Source organism: Trichechus manatus, unplaced genomic scaffold (assembly GCF_000243295.1).
Source record: "Trichechus manatus latirostris isolate Lorelei unplaced genomic scaffold, TriManLat1.0 scaffold00032, whole genome shotgun sequence".
Taxonomy (NCBI): domain Eukaryota; kingdom Metazoa; phylum Chordata; class Mammalia; order Sirenia; family Trichechidae; genus Trichechus; species Trichechus manatus.
In genome coordinates, this window is record NW_004443968.1 from 12,490,970 (window position 1) to 12,508,219 (window position 17,250).

The 17,250-nt window shown below is 38.8% G+C and overlaps 1 protein-coding gene across 1 annotated transcript in view; it reads left to right on the top strand.

The window, feature by feature from the left end:
- The window catches only part of CAST (calpastatin), a 119,124-nt gene that overhangs the window by 70,463 nt on the left and 31,411 nt on the right, over positions 1-17,250 (top strand). The window contains 11 exon segments of the mRNA XM_023730076.1: positions 2,376-2,420; positions 3,652-3,693; positions 5,104-5,160; positions 5,587-5,700; positions 7,794-7,877; positions 12,240-12,308; positions 13,518-13,616; positions 15,554-15,634; positions 15,933-15,971; positions 16,468-16,560; positions 16,695-16,895. Coding sequence (XP_023585844.1) covers positions 2,376-2,420; positions 3,652-3,693; positions 5,104-5,160; positions 5,587-5,700; positions 7,794-7,877; positions 12,240-12,308; positions 13,518-13,616; positions 15,554-15,634; positions 15,933-15,971; positions 16,468-16,560; positions 16,695-16,895 — 924 coding nt within the window.

A 17,250-nucleotide genomic window follows, 5' to 3' on the forward strand; every position in this document is an offset into this window, starting at 1 on the left:
TCCTAGGGTAAGTTGGTAACAACTTCAGTAATATACAAGGAATTCTGTATCTATACCTCCCCCCCTTGTTGCAGTTATCAGTAATTATGTCTTTATATTTCATTTTCCCTGTGACATAATTTTATCTGTTTTCTATATATTATAAAAAGCACGAAGGACAAAACAATTAGAATTATAAAGCATGAATACCTTATTATTAGACCTTGCACTTGTCCATGCAGTTCCCTTTATTAGGGATCTTTCATTTTATGTGTAGCTTTGAATTACTTTCTAGTGTCTTTTTCCTTCCATCTGCAGAACTTCCATTAGTATTTTCTGTAGGGCCAGACTGGTGGATATGAAGTCTTTCAGCTTTTGTTTGTCTGAGAATGTTTCAATTTCACCCTCATTCTTGAAGGACAGTTTCACTGGGTATAGTGTTCTTGGTTGGTCATTTTGGTTTTTGTTTTGTTTTTTTCTTTTAGCACTTTAAATATATCATTCCATTGCCTTCTGGCCTCAGTGTTCTGAGGAGAAATCGACACTTAGTCTTATTGGGGATCCTTTGTATGTGACAGTTTGCCTCTCTCTCACTACTTTCAGGATTCTCTATCTTTACTTTTTGACAGCCTAACTATGATGTGTCTTGGTGTAGATCTTTGGGTTTATCCTGCCTGGGGTTCTTTGAGCTTCTTGGATTTATAGATTCATGTCCTTCGTTCAGTTGGAGAAATATTCTGTCATTATTTTTTCAAACATTCTTCCTATCCCTTTTTCTCCCTCCTCTCCTTTTGGAATTCTGTGATGCATATAGTACATCTCTTATTGTCCCATAGTTCCGTTAAACTGTGTTCAGCCTTCTTGAATCTCCATTGTTGTTGCTCTTCAACCTCTGTTTTGAATATCTTATCCTCTAATTTGCTGCTTGTTTCTTCTTCTGCTTGGTTGTTGGTGAGTCCTTCTGTTATGTTTCTCATTTCAGTTATTGTCCTTTTCAGTTGCAATGTCACTTTTTTTAGATATTAGACAATAATTATTACTGTCATCATTATTATTTTCAGCACCACCAAAAATAAATTTTGGAAGTGTGTTAGTGATTACTGATTAAAATGTAGATTTCATCATAAGCTGCTTATGTCTGTGAGCATACATTCTTAGTTGTGTTGTATAATTCTCCCATGCAACATCTTGATTGCCAAATTACAAATTGGAAGCTATTAATAGATTCAAACCACTGCAATACCAATGGCTTATTTTCCTTGTTAATCATCTAGTGAACTGTATTTGCATAAACCCCAGAAAGGATAATAGCATGAAAAAAATTCATTACTAAGGATACAGTTTGAAAGGATCTAAAATTTAAAATTTCCTTTAAAACATTTCTGTGATCATGAACTTTTTTTCCCTTTGAAAACAATAAGTGTGTTGGCATAACAAGGGTCCATTATGTGAGGAAAGCATGTATCTTTATTACTGAAGCACCAACCAACCGTTTGCCGTCAAGTCAGTTACCAACTCGTGGCAACCCCTTGTGTATTGGTGTAGAATTGTGTTCCATGGGGTTTTTGGCTTTAGCCTCTTCGCATAATAGAGAAATAGAAGTTTGTGCTGATACCATTGAGCAGATAAAAGAGAAAGAAATAGCAGACGCATTAGGCCTAATTTTTAATGTCTGTCTTTGAAAATTTCACAAAAAGTTTAACCAAGTTTTCATGTCTTGCCTGTATTGAGAATGCACATGTACTTAAGGAATTGTGTTTTTTTTTTTTTTTTTTTGCACAGATAACCTTTGGTTGGGTAAAGGTTAATCTAAACTCTGTAAAATACCACACTAAAGGTCCTAAATTAACAGCGAGCTCTTTAGAAGCATTCCTAGGACTTTAGATCTTGGCATGCAGGGCTAAAATGTGTACAGTAAAAATCCATGCACTAAATATTTACAAAATTGTTCCGTGGTTATGTTGACAGAACTTTAGAAAACTTTTCAAGATGACCTACTTATAAGTATTCACTACTTATTTGATCATAAGCAAACAAGCAACATTAGACATCTAGGTGGAAAATAATACTACTCAAGCAGCCTTTACTCAGGGAAGGACAGGAAACGAAAGGGAACAGCAATTAATTTTATTAATGGAAATCTTAACTGATTTTGTTTGACTGACATAAAGTAAACCCCAACTGAAATATTTGCTTGAGACCTTAGGATTTATGCTCCTATAGTTTTTCTGAGTTATATGCATATGCATTGGGTTGAACTGGAAAGGATCTTGCTATAAACATTTTAGCTCTGTTGATACATTTTTTTTTTTGACTGTCAGATAAACTTTTCTGACAATTCTGGTAAACTTGTTGGAGGTGTGCTCTAATATTAGGCCATTCTAATCAACAAACAGATAGAAGGACCACTTCCTCCTATCAAGAAAAGACACAAAAAGCAGGTGACGTGGTTCATTGTATTGGGCATCACTGTTTACTAATTGTCACTTCAGCTGCTCAACACATGCTAATCATGGGGGTTCACAATCTTTTGTCACATTCTGACCCTATCACGGCCTTTCTGATAGGCTTAATTACCCACTGCTCACATCCTGACACTAAAAATAAATTTCATGGCTTTCTGTGCCCTCGATTCTGTCACTATCCCATTGTCTCAAACTGTCAACTAAAACCTGTGGCAAGTATTTCACTAATAAAGAGATCACCTTAGTGGCTTCGAAACACAATACCCTAGGCTTTGAAGGTGATGGTTTTTATTTTCTTACATACTAGCTTCAGTGTTCATCGTAATAAGTCTTTACATCTCTTTGATACACATAGCAAAAAGTAAAGTGTAAATTGCCATCTGAATAGTAAGAGAACACTATTACCCATTGCTGTCAAGACAATTCCGACTCATAGAGACCCTAGAGGGGAGAGTAGAACTGTCACATAGAGTTTCCAAGGCTGTAAATCTTTATGAAAGCAGACTGCCACGTCTTTCTCCCACGGAGTGGCTGGTGGGTTCAAACTGCAGACCTTTTGCTTAGCAGCCAAGTGCTTAACCATTGTGCCACCAGTGGGAAAAGAATATAGTACAGGTGGTCCCCAGATTTACAGACAACTCCTACTTGCCCTTTGAAGTTAATGTAAATATGCCCTCACTTTGAAATGATTGAACCAATCCCTACTGGCAACAAATTCTTCATCACAATCACCTTCACTTACGCATAAAAGACCAACCAAACCCCTTACTGGTTGAGTCGATTCCAACTCATAGTGAGCCTATAGGGCAGGGTAGAACTGCCTCATAGAGTTTCCAAGGAGCACCTAGTGGATTCGAACTGCCCGCCTTTTGGTTAACAGCCGTAGCTCTTAACCACTGTGCCACCAGGGTTTCCTTTCTTGCACTCAAGTAAGGCTAAATAAGAACCATATGCACCTGTTCCGACTTACAAATTCAGTTGAAAGACTTAAAGACACAGGCACAGATCTCGTTCAGAATCTGGGGACTGCCTGTATACTTAAATGTTTATCTAGAGTTCCAATTCAAAACAAAACGTAATAAACTCAACTCATAAAATTTATATTAGATCCAAATCATCTCTTTTGAACTTGCTTAGTTGAAGAAAATCTATGATAATCTTTATATGCTATCTCCATTTCTTTTTCTTTTTTTCCTTCTGAATGTAGGCTGTAAAAACAGAACCTGAAAAGAAGTCACAATCAACTAAGGTAATTGATTGAACTCTCTATTGTGTTATTTGGGACTTTTTTTTTTGTAAGAATAAGCAATTAATAACCAATTTCCTACACTGGTGCTACTGAATGATCAGGAAAGTCTGTCAGCTAATATAATGATTTTTGGACTATTTTTAATATAATTATAGTATATATAAAATAGCTAAAACATTAAATCTATATTTGGTTAAAATGAGTGTCTAATATTTCACTGACAAAATATATTTCAGAAGGCATTTTTGTTCAAATCTAGATTTTTGATATAGGTGAAGTAATTGTTTTAAAACAATAAAGCAGGAGGAAGAAAGAAGAAAGGGTAGTGAGAAGCATGCCCAATTACTTTAAAGATGACACATTAATAATAATCTGTCCGTTGAATACAACACCTACCTAACTTAAAGACAAGAACATTCCCAAGATTCTGGCTGGCTTTGTCTTGACTGTTTTATCTTGGTTGGTGGAACTAGTTATCAGTTACTCAGGAGACAGCACTGAATTTCCCTTGGGAAGGGCTTCCCTTGGGTTCCTGACTCAGGGCTGTCCAGAGTCTATTCCAGAGTCCATTCCGAAAGTCATTTTGCTTCACGTGGAGGTGGACCTGTGGGTATCTGCAGGCAGGGCAAATGTTTCCCCTCATAAGGTGCTCTATTTTATCAAGTGTGTAAGGGAATACTCAGGTAAGACCACAAGGTTTTCTGCATTGGAAAGCATAGAGATGCTTTTGATCAAAGTCGTTTAAGCTTAGGTGAGGGTGAGGTCATTTGGATGAAAAGTGAGGCTTATCTAATTGTGTGAAAGGCATCCTAACATCCCCCTTCCGCCTCAGAATGGTAATTGCAGGAGGGAGGAATTCAGCAGCTAGGTGGAGGTTGTCTTATACTCCACTTTTAAGTGCTTTGGGTTATTTACAAACCTCAAAGGAATTGAGAAAGGGTTATGTAAATCAATAAATTAAAGAAAATGCTGTGTAAAGACAGTGTTCCTCCCCTGTGAGAGGAGAATTTTTAAAACTTAATTTGTAGAGTAGGACGCCCTGTCCACAAACCCAGTGGTTAGACTGATCAGTTGCCTTCTCTGTAATGGACCTGCAGTTACCAAATTACCTGCATGAATTGTGAAAAACAGTAATTCAGAGACACATACATATGTGTAAACATCATTCTAGATGAAATGCTTATTTTTTCATTATTCTTTTGGTAATTGTCATTATCAGACACTGTTGGTGAGATTACTACCAACCAGACAATGCATGTCAGCTTCTCTGATCTCAAAGAACTGGGCCTAAATAGGTTTTCCTAAGAGAGGCAGAATGATTTAATGGAGATTTTTGTTCTTGAGCCTATTTGGAAATTTGAAAATAGTGGACTTGAAAGTAATTAAGTTTTTATCTTTTAAAATTGACAGCCATCTGTGGTTCATGAGAAGAAAACTCAAGAAACAAAGCCAAAGGAACACAGAGAGGTAAATTATTATTGTTAGGACTTGCTGTTTTAAGATGAAGACTTTTTCCTTGTGAGGTGTAATTCAAAACTTACATCGTTCGAGACTTAGCCCTGCAGAGGGATGGCTAGCATTTGTATTTTGGCTAAAATGGCGCCCTCATGTGGCAATATCAGGGTTTACAACTTACTCAGCTCTCAAACTTTGAAATTATGTGATTCTTGCTGAATTTGGGAGGAAGAATTTGCATTATTTCAAATTTGATACCTAAACAGAAATTATATCAGCACATTTTTATATCACATGAATTCAAATTCATACAATTTAAAACCACATAAGCCACAACTGCTATGAACTGTTTCCACTGCATAGAGAAAAGCATCACTATTGTGTTTGAAACTATCATCTTGTTAACAGTGTTGCGTGTGTATGCATGTGTGCTTTCAGCCAAAGAGCTCACCCAAGCATACAACAGACACGGGAAGCAAGCATGCTCATGATAAAAAAGCAGTTCCCAGCTCAAGTGAGCAGCTGACAACAGAGAAGTCAACAGAGCTAAAGGTAAGTAAAGCAGGTCGGTAGGAAGGAAGCACATCAGCTGGGAGTCCCTGGGTAGAAGTGGTTAATGTGCTTGGCTGCTAACCAAAACGTTGCAGGTTCCAGTTCACCCAGAGACACCTTGAAAGAAAGACCTGCTGATCTGCTTCCAAAAAATTAGTCACTGAAAGCCCTGTGGAGCACAGTTCTACCCTGGCACACGTGGTGTCACCGTGAGTCAGAGTCAATTCCATGGCAGCCTTTTTTGTTTTTTAAACATCATCTAGGCACTAATATATGGGTCCCCTGTTCACACTGTGGAAACCCTGGTGACGCAGTGGTTAAGTGCTACGGCTGCTAACCAAAAGGTCGACAGTTCAAAACCACCAAGCGCTCCTTGGAAACTCTGTGGGGCAGTTCTGCTCTGTCCTGTAGGGGCACTGTTCGTTGGAATTGACTCGACAGCAACGGGTTTAGTTTTTTTCTTTTTTTAATTCACATTGACCTGTGTATTTGAATCAGGGCTTCAGACTGGTTCAGACTGGCTCAGTCATGACTGATAGAGTGAAACCGGAACAGACTTGAATTTTTAAAATTTTGAGTGATCTGGAATGCTAAGTGGAGTGGGAAAAATTACGGTCAAAGCCCTGGAATGGGAGACTCAGAAGAAGTGTAGTGAGCCTTTTCAGGAGCCTGATGGGTAACATTGGATTATTGCCAGGACTGTGGAGAGGGACAGAAACCCTGGTGGCATAGTGGTTAAGAGTTTGGCTCTTAACCAGAAGGTCGGCTGTTCGAATCCACCAGGGGCTCCTTGGAAAGCCTACAGGGCAGTTCTACCCTGTCCTGTAGGGTCGCTATGAGTCGGAATCAACTCGACAGCAATGAGTTTGGTTTTGTTTTTGATGGAGAGCAACACATGTTCAGAGTGGCACAGTTGGCTGCCATCTTTGAGCTGGGCACCACTGTTTTCAACTCTGGTCAAGAGATTTTGTTGTTGTGCAGCGTGCATGCTGCTCGTTTTCTAAGAGGGAGATTAAGTTTCTAGCAGGGATTCAACTCGTAATTTTTCCCATTCCAGTTAGCATTCCAGTTCACCCACATTTTAAAAATTTGGGTCCATTTTGATATCGCCTTGTCAGCCATGACTGAACCCGGCTGAACCATTTAAAAGCCCTGATTTGAGTCTGTGGGGCTATATTGAATATATTGTATGTTGTAATGATTTAGTGCTATTATTTTATTGGTTTTGGAAAATGCTCTTGTAGAAACTCAGGGTGTATAGAAGGTCTGAGAAGGCAGCAGTGGTTAACGGGGGGCATGGTCCAGTCTTCTCCTGTGCAGCGATGGCCGGCTGTGACTGCAAGTCAGAAGGCTGTGGTTCCTCACAGGCAGGAGGCTTTGACTTGAAGCTGCCTTCTAGGCCCCTCTACACACAGGCTATGACAACACAGGTGCCCTGCATGAGCGGCTTCTTTACCTGGCAAAGTGTTTAGAATCTTGTTGTAGAGGAGGTGAACTTTTAGAGCCAAAAATCAGAAATAGATAATTCTAGAGCTTATGGTGGTCAACTTTTAGAAGAATAAAATTTATGAGAAGAACTTTTTCATTGAGAGCTCTTGGAAGACAAGAACTAGGTCTGCTAAACAATATACTTTTTATATCAGAGATCACAAATTTGTTGCCCACCAGTTAAATGCAGCCTCGTGTATTCTGTTTGGCTTACAGTATTAAACTTGTTTTTAATTAGTTGCCAACAATTAAAGTCAGGTTTCTTCACATAAAATGGAAATATCTCACATTTCTTAAAAAAGTCAGAATATCTGGCAACAATTGACTAGAGCCTTTGCACCTGGTATATGTTCTCCAGCTCACCATAGTCCCTACCTGGCCCACTTCACCTATTTGTGTCACTTGCATGGACTTTGTAGGCACCTGAGTCCAGCATTATATGGTGCCCAGCATCGTACCATGCACAGTAGAGGCTAGTAAACATTCCTCTATAATGATGTCCACAAGGGTAAACTAGCAGATGCTAATAACATTTGAAACTCATGATCTCAAAACTAGTCATCCGAAGATAATTAGTCCTGTCATTCTCTTGTCCCTGTCCTTAGACTGCATCACAGGATACAGTTTCTGGTGGCGGAAAGAGTGTTGTTGCTGGTGTAACTGCAACATCTGGCAAACCAGATGACAAGGTGAGCACACACATGCAGATGTAAAGGTGGGTGGGCCTCATGCTTAGAATGCCTCTGTTGTCAGAACCGTGTGCTCAGTGAAAGGGGCCCTGGTGGTGCAGTGGTTAAAGTGATCAGCTACTAACTGAAAGGTCAGCAGTTCGAAACTACCAGCCACTCCACAGGAGAAAGGTGTGGCAGTCTGCTTCGTAGAGATTTATAGCCTTGGAAACTCTATGGGGTCACTATGAGTCGGAATCGACTCAGTGGCAGTGGGTTTTGGTTTGGTGCTCAGGGAAGACCCTTCCCACCTGTGCTTTAGGTCTGGCTCTCATTAACCATTTAGGGTTCCAGTGGTACCACACTCAAATAACTTCTCATTTGATAAAACTGAACACCGTTAATATGTGACATTTTGTGAAGAGGGGCAGGCATTTAAGGGATATACAGTGAACAAGATACCAAAAAATGGTTTTGAAATTTATATGTTCAATAAATATTGATTGAGCACTTGCCATGTCTAAGGCCTGGTACATACCAAAAAACAAAAACTAAACCCACTGCCATCGAGTCAATTCTAACCCATAACAACCCTATAGGACGGAATAGAACAGCCCCATAGAGTTTCCAAGGATGTAAATCTTTACTGAAGCAGACTGCCACATCTTTCTCCTGCTGGTGGCTGGTGGGTTCGAACCACCGGCCTTTTGGTTAACAGCCAGATGCTTAGCCACTGTGCCACCAGGGCTCCTGTGCATACCAAGGAAATTAAAATGTGAATTGATAAATATCCTGTCTTCAAGATTTGTAAATTTGAACTAAAGCAAATAAAATTGCCAGGAGCATTTGAATGAGCATTACTCTCAGCTTTCAGTGTCAACACCAGATAATCTTGATACAAATAAATCACAAAGTCATGACGTCTACATGAATTTATAAGGGAGGTTTTCAATGAAGACATAGCAAGCCCTCTCAGGAGAAGAGTATATATGTCCTGCTGGCTAATTATGAGGAGCCCTGATGGCACAGTGGTTAAGAGCTATGGCTGCTAACAAGAAGATTGGCTGCTAACCAGAAAGGTCAGCAGTTGGAATCCACCAGCTGCTCCTTGGAAACCCTATGGGGCAGTTCTACTCTGTCCTATACGGTCACTATGAGTCGGAGTCTACTCAACGGCAGCAGGTGTGTTTTTTTTTTGGTTGGGCTAATTATGGGCAAATCCCTTTAGATCCTTTGATGAGCTACTTCAGGTACTAGCCCAAGAATATAAAACAAGACGTAGTCTAGGTTTTCTACCCATAGAAATGCAGAGTTAGTAATCCATTTGGAGATCATGTCTCCCTAGAAATGCCAGTATTTATTTCTCCTGAAGCCACAAGTAAGCAGTGAAAGCAACAATTAGCTGAAATGAAAAGATGGAGATGAAACTAGAAAAAAGTAGTATATATTTATTTATATTCCTGGTTTTCAAAATGGGAAAGGTAGTCCCCTGCAGGCAAGGTGGTAAGGAAAGTTATAGGAGAAACGTATGGCACATCTCCCTAAAACATCAATTTTTCTCAGATTTTGTGAGAAAAGGCACATTATTTTTATCACACTATGGAGTAAAGGCAAAATTTACATAAACCTTTAAATGAGATACACAACTTAAGTTTTTTTCTTGTGGGAGACCACGTGGGCACTACCTGGAGACCTCCACCATGGGGGTGCTTATTCCTCTCTTCTGCCCACGAGGAGTACTGTGAAATGGTTTGAAAAATGGATCAACTTGAGGCAAAGGACTAGATCTGTTAGGACAGATTTAAAATTTTAATCACAATTTGAAATTTTATGCTAGCTGTAAACGAGCCACTGTGACCCGTGAAAGCTAAACAGTAACATTAGGAGAAGCGTATATGGAATTCTGTTGTGCGTTGATTTGTGCTGAAACTTGTAGCACAACATTTCACTTTTCTTTACCTCTGATTCTTCTCCTATAAAATGGGGTTCGTCAGATATACCTTCCCTCCCTCCCTTATTCATTTATTCATTTATTTTTAGTACCTATCGTGTTTAAAGCATTGTAGTGGTTTCTGCAGGACACACTTAGCTGCAGACTTGGCCCATCTAGAGGTTCGGGAGAAGACAGAATACCTGGGACTGTAATTCAAAGCAGATTAAGAAAGACCCCACAGGGAGCTGCTTGGTGAGAGGCCCAGGAATTCCATCTGAGTTGAGAAATGGGTAAGGGCTTTGAGAGAGTAGATCCAGTTTGAGCTAGGTACTAAAGGATAGCTAGGATCGCAGGCATGCGGCTGCATCAAGGTGGAAAAGAGTAAGGTGTGTTCTGGGTACAGAGGGCATTCCAGAGTGAAGCACAGGGAGGTGAGTAGGGAGTGCTATAAGACCAGAAAGAGAGGTTGAGGCAATGCTGCACAGAATGCTAAGGTGAGTGTATACATGCGATTCAGCCTGCCGTGGGTAGCCATTGAAGATTAGAGAACAGATGGAGTGATGTGATTAAAACCGAGCTTTAGGAGGATTAAGGGTAGGATGAAATGGAATAGATTGAGAAGTGGAAGGCTGGTCAGAGGCTGTTTCCGTAGTCCTGGTGACTGATAATGTAGCATAAATTGGAGCTGGGATAGAATAAACAAGAAGGGAGTGATGCAGAAGGCATTGCAGAGTTAAAATCTTCAGGTTTTAGGAAATTATTGGCTGAAGTATGCAAAAGTGGAGTTAATTCTAAAATAACTTGGGGCTTCTGAGTCTTGTTGACTAGGTTGGTAACCTTAAGGTGAGGAGAGCAAGGTGCCCAGGGCACAGAATTTAAGGAGGTACTCACTGTGACGCTCCTGTGAGTGTGGGAGTACCCTGGCCACTCTGGCTTGCCTAGTCTTTCTCTGGGCCCTGCTTACCATGGACAGAAGTTAGAGGAGTAATTGACTGGGGAGGAAAGGGGATGAGTCTGATTTTGAACAGGCTGAATCTGAGGTATCCAAAGAAAGATGTGTATCAAGGCAATTAGAATATTGTTTTAGAGTGCAGGAGAGTAGTGGTGAAGGGGAGGGAGAATATGCATGACTAAGGTCATAGCTGAATTTTGGAAGTAGATTCAATTGCCCAGAACCAGGATCATGCCCTACACACAGAGTATTTGCAGCAATCACTTATTTGGCACTTACTTATATAGCAGGGGAGCCCTGGTGACACAGTGGTTAAGCACTCAGCTGCTAATCAAAAGGTCAGCAGTTCGAATCCATGAGCTGCCCCTCGGGAAAGATGTGGCAGTCTGCTTCTGTAAAGATTACAGCCCTGGAAACCCTATGGGGAAGTTCTGTTCTTTGCTGTCGGGTCGCTGTGAGTTAGAATTGACTCGACGGCAATGGGTTTGTATAGCAAGTACTTTACATAGTGCTTAGCATATGCCAAACACTGTCTTTCACATTTTACATATATTAACTTATCTAGTCCTCACAATCTCCTGGGATAGGTTTGGTCATTATCCCCGTTTTACACTCCAGGATCCAGACAGAGCTCTTGTACTTCACCTCTGTGCTCTGCTGCCCAGAATTCGGATTCCTTCATTTGGGACAAGGTTCCCTATTGTCTTAAATCCGACAACTGCACCCATTTAGTTCCTGCCTGGCCCTGAAAGCAGTTCACTTAGGGCCTAGAGAATGATTTGAGATAGGATGGCCGGTGCAGGACAGAAACTTGCAGACTGTGTGTTGTTGGGGACAGAGTAGAAGAAATGACAGAACTAGCAGGGAAGGAAAGTCAGTGTAGAACCAGGATGGAGCTGAGTCATGGCTGCTACCAGAGATGAGTGTCGGGAGAGGGATGCCTCCAGGATCAAGAAGGTTGTGTCTGGGTAAAGCCATGGAAATTGCAGATTGGGAAGTTATTGGCCATCTTTGATAGAACAACTGAAGCAGTGCCAGGAGGGAAGCTCATGTTAGGGAAATTAAGGATGAGATGCTAAAGCAAGGAAGGAGCGTGGCGATCTTGCTGATTAGGGACAGAGACCAGAGAGCCACAGCTAAAAGAAGTGACCAAAACTATTGCACAGGGCTTGCAAAGACTGGCTGTGGGCCCTGGAAGAGGCAACCAGGAATAGTGGGGACGGAGACAGGCAGTACTGGAGGCAAATCTTGTTTCTACTCCTTACTGTGTAACCTGGGGAAAGTTGCTTAACTTTTCTGAGCCTTGCTTTCCACATTACTAAATGGAATGATATTATTTAGGCTGTTCTGAAAATGTATATAAAACATACAGCACGGTGTCTGGCATAGGGCAGGTATTCAGTATATGATCAATGCTATTATTATTATAAGGAATCCCTTTTTAAATATGTAATATTATTGAATTTTATAAAGGTATTTCTTTCTAAACCCCAACCAGAAAAAAGAAAAGAAACCATTAGCAGCAGCTGTACCAGTTGAATCCAAACCGAGTAAGCCATCTGGAAAGGTATGAAGATAGCAGTACATTTCCTAAGATATTTATTCATATTCTCAATGTTTATCGTAATCTGATTTCTCCTGAGCAAAGAATATGAAGAGGTAACATAAAGAACCCTTTTTAATGAACTGTTGTCTCAAGCTGATGTGACTGGATTCAAAGTGTCCATGCATTATGAACAAGTAATTTTCTCACGTGCAAGATGTAACATTTTATATTATAAACATCTGTTTTGAAAACTCAAGTTAATATGCCATGGAGTTTACATTCCAGTTTCTCTCCTGAAAATATACCATCTTTAACCAGAGGTATCACTAAAGATAGCCGGCAGCTTTTTCTCTGAAACTCACCAAATAATCAGTCCATAGCTAACAGATCCCAAATTCTATTACACATATCCACGAGTAGGTGAGTCCTAAAGTTGTAGTGGAAATATAACAAATACCAGAATTGTTCACTGCAAAATGTTGCAATAAACATCTTAAACCATCATTTTAATCTGAATTAAATGATAGTTTCTTTCCCAAGTTGATGTTTTCCATTTAGATGCAGATTATTGTCCACAATAATTCATTCTTAACTTCAAAAATAGGATGAAGGTGCTCTGCCACTCATTATACTGATTTAAATCCAGATTGACAGTGTAGATTGTGACTTCTTGTAAGTTTAACATCCCTTTCAGGTAATTTCTATTTTGTAAACGTCTTCAGGCAAGCAAGTGACTCAACACAAGTGAATGAAAGGACACAGGGCAAACCACTTTTGAAATAGATTCTGTTTGGAAGAAGTGCTGTGTAGACATTTTGTTGGGGCTCTTTGTACGTAAGTCTGGAAAATTATTGATGAGCAATAACTACCAAGCATTTCTTCTATGCTTATAGCAATATGGTTATAATTTTTTTGTATTTTGTTTTGCTTTTTCTTTAACGTGAGAATGTTGGACAGGCGGCTTCAATACATGCATAATTTTATTCATGTAGTTAATACCTTTAAACTTACTGAAACTGTAATTTTTACCTGAATATTGGTTTTTATCTGTCCAACCTAGAATCTGTACTCTGAGACTTTAAATCATAACGTCTATTAGAAACCAGATTTTAACTATTTTGGTATTGAACAACCTTTGGTGTTTGGTATTTTCTATGTGGAATGGTTTATTTTGTAAAAACTCAAAGTGAAATATGTATAACATCCATATCTGTTTTCTTTCTTTTCCAGTCAGACATGGATGCTGCTTTGGATGACTTAATAGACACTTTGGGGGCACCTGAAGTAACTGAAGAGGATGATACAACATATACTGGACCAGAGGTTTCAGTATGTGATCTTGAAATCTATAAAGATTCATACATAATGGGTAGGAGAGTAAATAAGGTCATTACGTGCAAGAGAAAATACCTAGTGTTCTATTACTGGGATAGAAACAAGATGGTAGCAGCACCAATAATAGCAACTAAAAATTAGTGTTGGTGGTGGAAATGGTTTGTCCGGTGGTTCAGCAAATGGTTATTGATTATCTGCACAGAGAATGTCCTTGGATTACAGCCTTTTTGTCCACAAAGACTTATTTTCTGTCTCAAGATTTAAGCCCAGTGACTTGAACTTATTTTGTTTTCCAGACATTTCCTACCCTCACTTCATTCTTATTCCTAGCAGTAAAGTTACATGTTCCTTGTAATTACAAAACAACCACAAGACATAGACTAGAAGAAGATATTTGCAACAGACATAACAAAGGATTTGTTTCCAGACTTTATCAGGAATAAAATAACAGTAAGAAAAAGACAACCCAACAGAAAAATAGTATATAACTTGATTGGCCAATAAACAAATAAAATGAGAATCTCCCTAGTAATTAGGAAAATATTAAAACACGGAGAGATACTACCTCACACTCATCAGATTGGCAAAAGTGTGAGAGTGACAACCCGCCCACAGCTAGTGGGTGTTGAAGATATACATACACTTCAAACAGCAATTCCACATCAGGAGAGAGAGATTCCCTGACGGGAGCCTTGTCCACATGTACAGGGAGTTAGTATGAGAACTGGTGAAACAATTCCATCAGCAGGAGACAGGATAGTGATATTATGGAATTCTTTTTAGTAGTTAAAACGAATTATTCATGTATCAACATGAATGTATCACAAAAACGTAATTTTGCATAAAAATAGCATATTACAGAATGATATGTAGATTATAACACCATTTATATAACATTTGAAAACGTGCGAAGTAATGCTACATGTTATATATGGATGCCTACGTGTGTAATAACTGATTTCAAATATGCTCAGCTTTAAGTGGATGGAGATGAGAAACTTAAAATCCAGGACAGTGGCTACTCTGGGTAACAAGGAGGGGAACGGGATTGGAGAGGACTAAGCAGGAGGCAGCCACTCCATATGTGATTTTTTTTTTTTTTCCTTAGAAACTGATATGACTATAGATCTGCTAGAGTTGAGTGTTGGGTTTTACAGAAATTCATTGTTATTAACCGTCCTTCTGTATATATTGGAAGTATTAAATAATAAAAACATTTTCAGACAAAATGTATTATTAATATGGAATCAACTTCAGGATAGTATTTTGACTATTTTCTAACATGACACATGCATTAAGCCAATTAAATATGGGAAAGTATTCGTATAAATTTAGAATTTCAGAGTTGTTTCAAGCATTGGCATCTTTTTTTTCTTTTTCCATCTCGTTAAAGAATGCTGTTGGGATTGGGATTGCATAGTGTTTGCAGATTGCTTTGGGTAGAATTGACATTTTCACAATGTTGAGTCTACCTATCCTTGAGCATGGTATGTTTTTCCATTTATGTAGATCTCTTCTGGTTTCTTGCTGTTTTGTAGTTTTCTTTGTATAGGTCTTTTATGTCCTTGGTTAGATTTATTCCTAAGTATTTTAATTTTTTAGGCACTATTATAAATGGTATTGCTTTCCTGATTTCCTTTTTTGTAGTTCTGTTTACTGATGTATAAGAATCCAACTGATTTTTTTAATCCTTTTTTTTAATTGTACTTTATATGAAGGTTTACAGAACAAACTAGTTTCTCACTAAACAATTAGTACACACATTGTTTTTGTGACATTGGTTGCCATCAAGTATTGGCCCCTTAATGACTTTAAGTCATCTCATTAGTTTCATAAATTAATAATGGGATCAAATTTGGTTTCAGAATGTGTACATAACTTTCCCAACTAATTAATTACATAACATCTCTACGTGTATGATTTTGTTCCAGGATCCAATGAGTTTTACCTACATAGAGGAATTGGGTAAAAGAGAAGTTACACTTCCACCAAAATACAGGGAACTTTTGGCTGTAAGTTAAATAATCATTTACTTTTATCTCACTGTTTACTTTTTTGGAATGTAATTTTTTATCAAATCAACATCTTCAAAATGTTTTAAATTTAGAAAATATAATGGGGCACGTGGAATGTAATTTTTAATCAAGTCAATGTCTTCAAGATGTTTTAAATTTAGAAAATACAATGAGGCATGTGAAACTATCATTGCATCACTGTGAAGCTCACTGAGCAATACAGTTTGACAATCATAAGGAATAATTTTGAAAAATAGATGCCTTCTTAACATCATCAAATTAATATTTGTTTCAGAAAAATGAAGGAATCATCCAGCCTCCTGCAGACTCTGTAGTGAGTTTACATACCTGGCTTCTGAAATCTAGATAAACACATTTTATGTCTTTGATGGGACTGTCAATTCTGTATTCAGATAAGTCTAAATTCTATATTCTAACCTCTAAATCAGATGATGTTTCCATCTGTTCAGAGAAAAGAGGTGGGTGTGGGGGGTGTCTGAGTGTTCATTGGTTTCATACATAGTTTTTGTTTTTTGGGAGGGGGAGAAGAATGGAGCAAAGAAAGCATTAGGATAAAACAAATGTTAATAAAATTAGAATGAGAATATCCCAACATGTAATACCTTTAGAAGAGGGGAGGGGGAAAATAATATTTACTGAACACCCACCGCCTTCCAAACATAGGCTTTTATCTGAATTATTTCATTAGCACATCTTGTTTGGAAGTGAAGGAATTGAAAAAGTACATTCTTCCCTTGGCTGGGTTTACAGTCTGTTCTTTCACGTGAATGATTCCCAAGTCTTACCAGTCCTTGGGCCTGTTTCTTTAGAAACCCATGGGGCCTGATGATGCTGTAGATGCCTTGTCATCCGACTTCACCTTCAGTTCTCCTACCACTGGTGAAAAGAACACTGAGAAAGAGGTATTGTTTTCAGTGTATTAGGAGAAACTTGTTAGAAACCACCTCGGATTTTAAAACAACAGCCTTTTAGTTATGATTACTACAATTACATTTCTTTTATCTGTAAATCTGATCTTTTGTATTTTATTTTTCAGAAATCTACAGGAGAGGTTTTAAAAGCTCAGTCAGTTGGGGTAATCAGAAGTGCTGCTCCACCCCATGAGAAGAAGAGAAGAGTGGAGGAGGTATAAATAATTGCTTCTTTAAAATATCTACCGTCTGCCAAAAGTAGTTGCTTAACTGAGCCTGATCTAGCTTATTCAGGATAATCCCAGCAGCGCACTACACACAATGAGGTACATCTTCTCTCTCTTGGTCTGTGTGGGATGGTGAAACCACTGAGGGGTATATAGATCATCTCCAGACAGGCCTTGTGTGTTTCTTTAAATGCTTAACAATGACTTAAGCACAGTCTTCTTGCTGGTGAGACAAGACTATCTAATAGTGACATTACAGTACACAGCAAGAAGGGTAGGAAACCAAAGAAATTGTACTCTTGGACATTAAATCTTCAACCTTGATTTTCTAAAGGGACCTAATGAGTTTGAACCCTGTGGTTCACTAGACAGATGTTGTAACTGTTTCTACCCTCCTCTCTTAACCACAGTAAAAACCAGTTGCTGTGGAGTCAACTCCAACTCATGATGACTC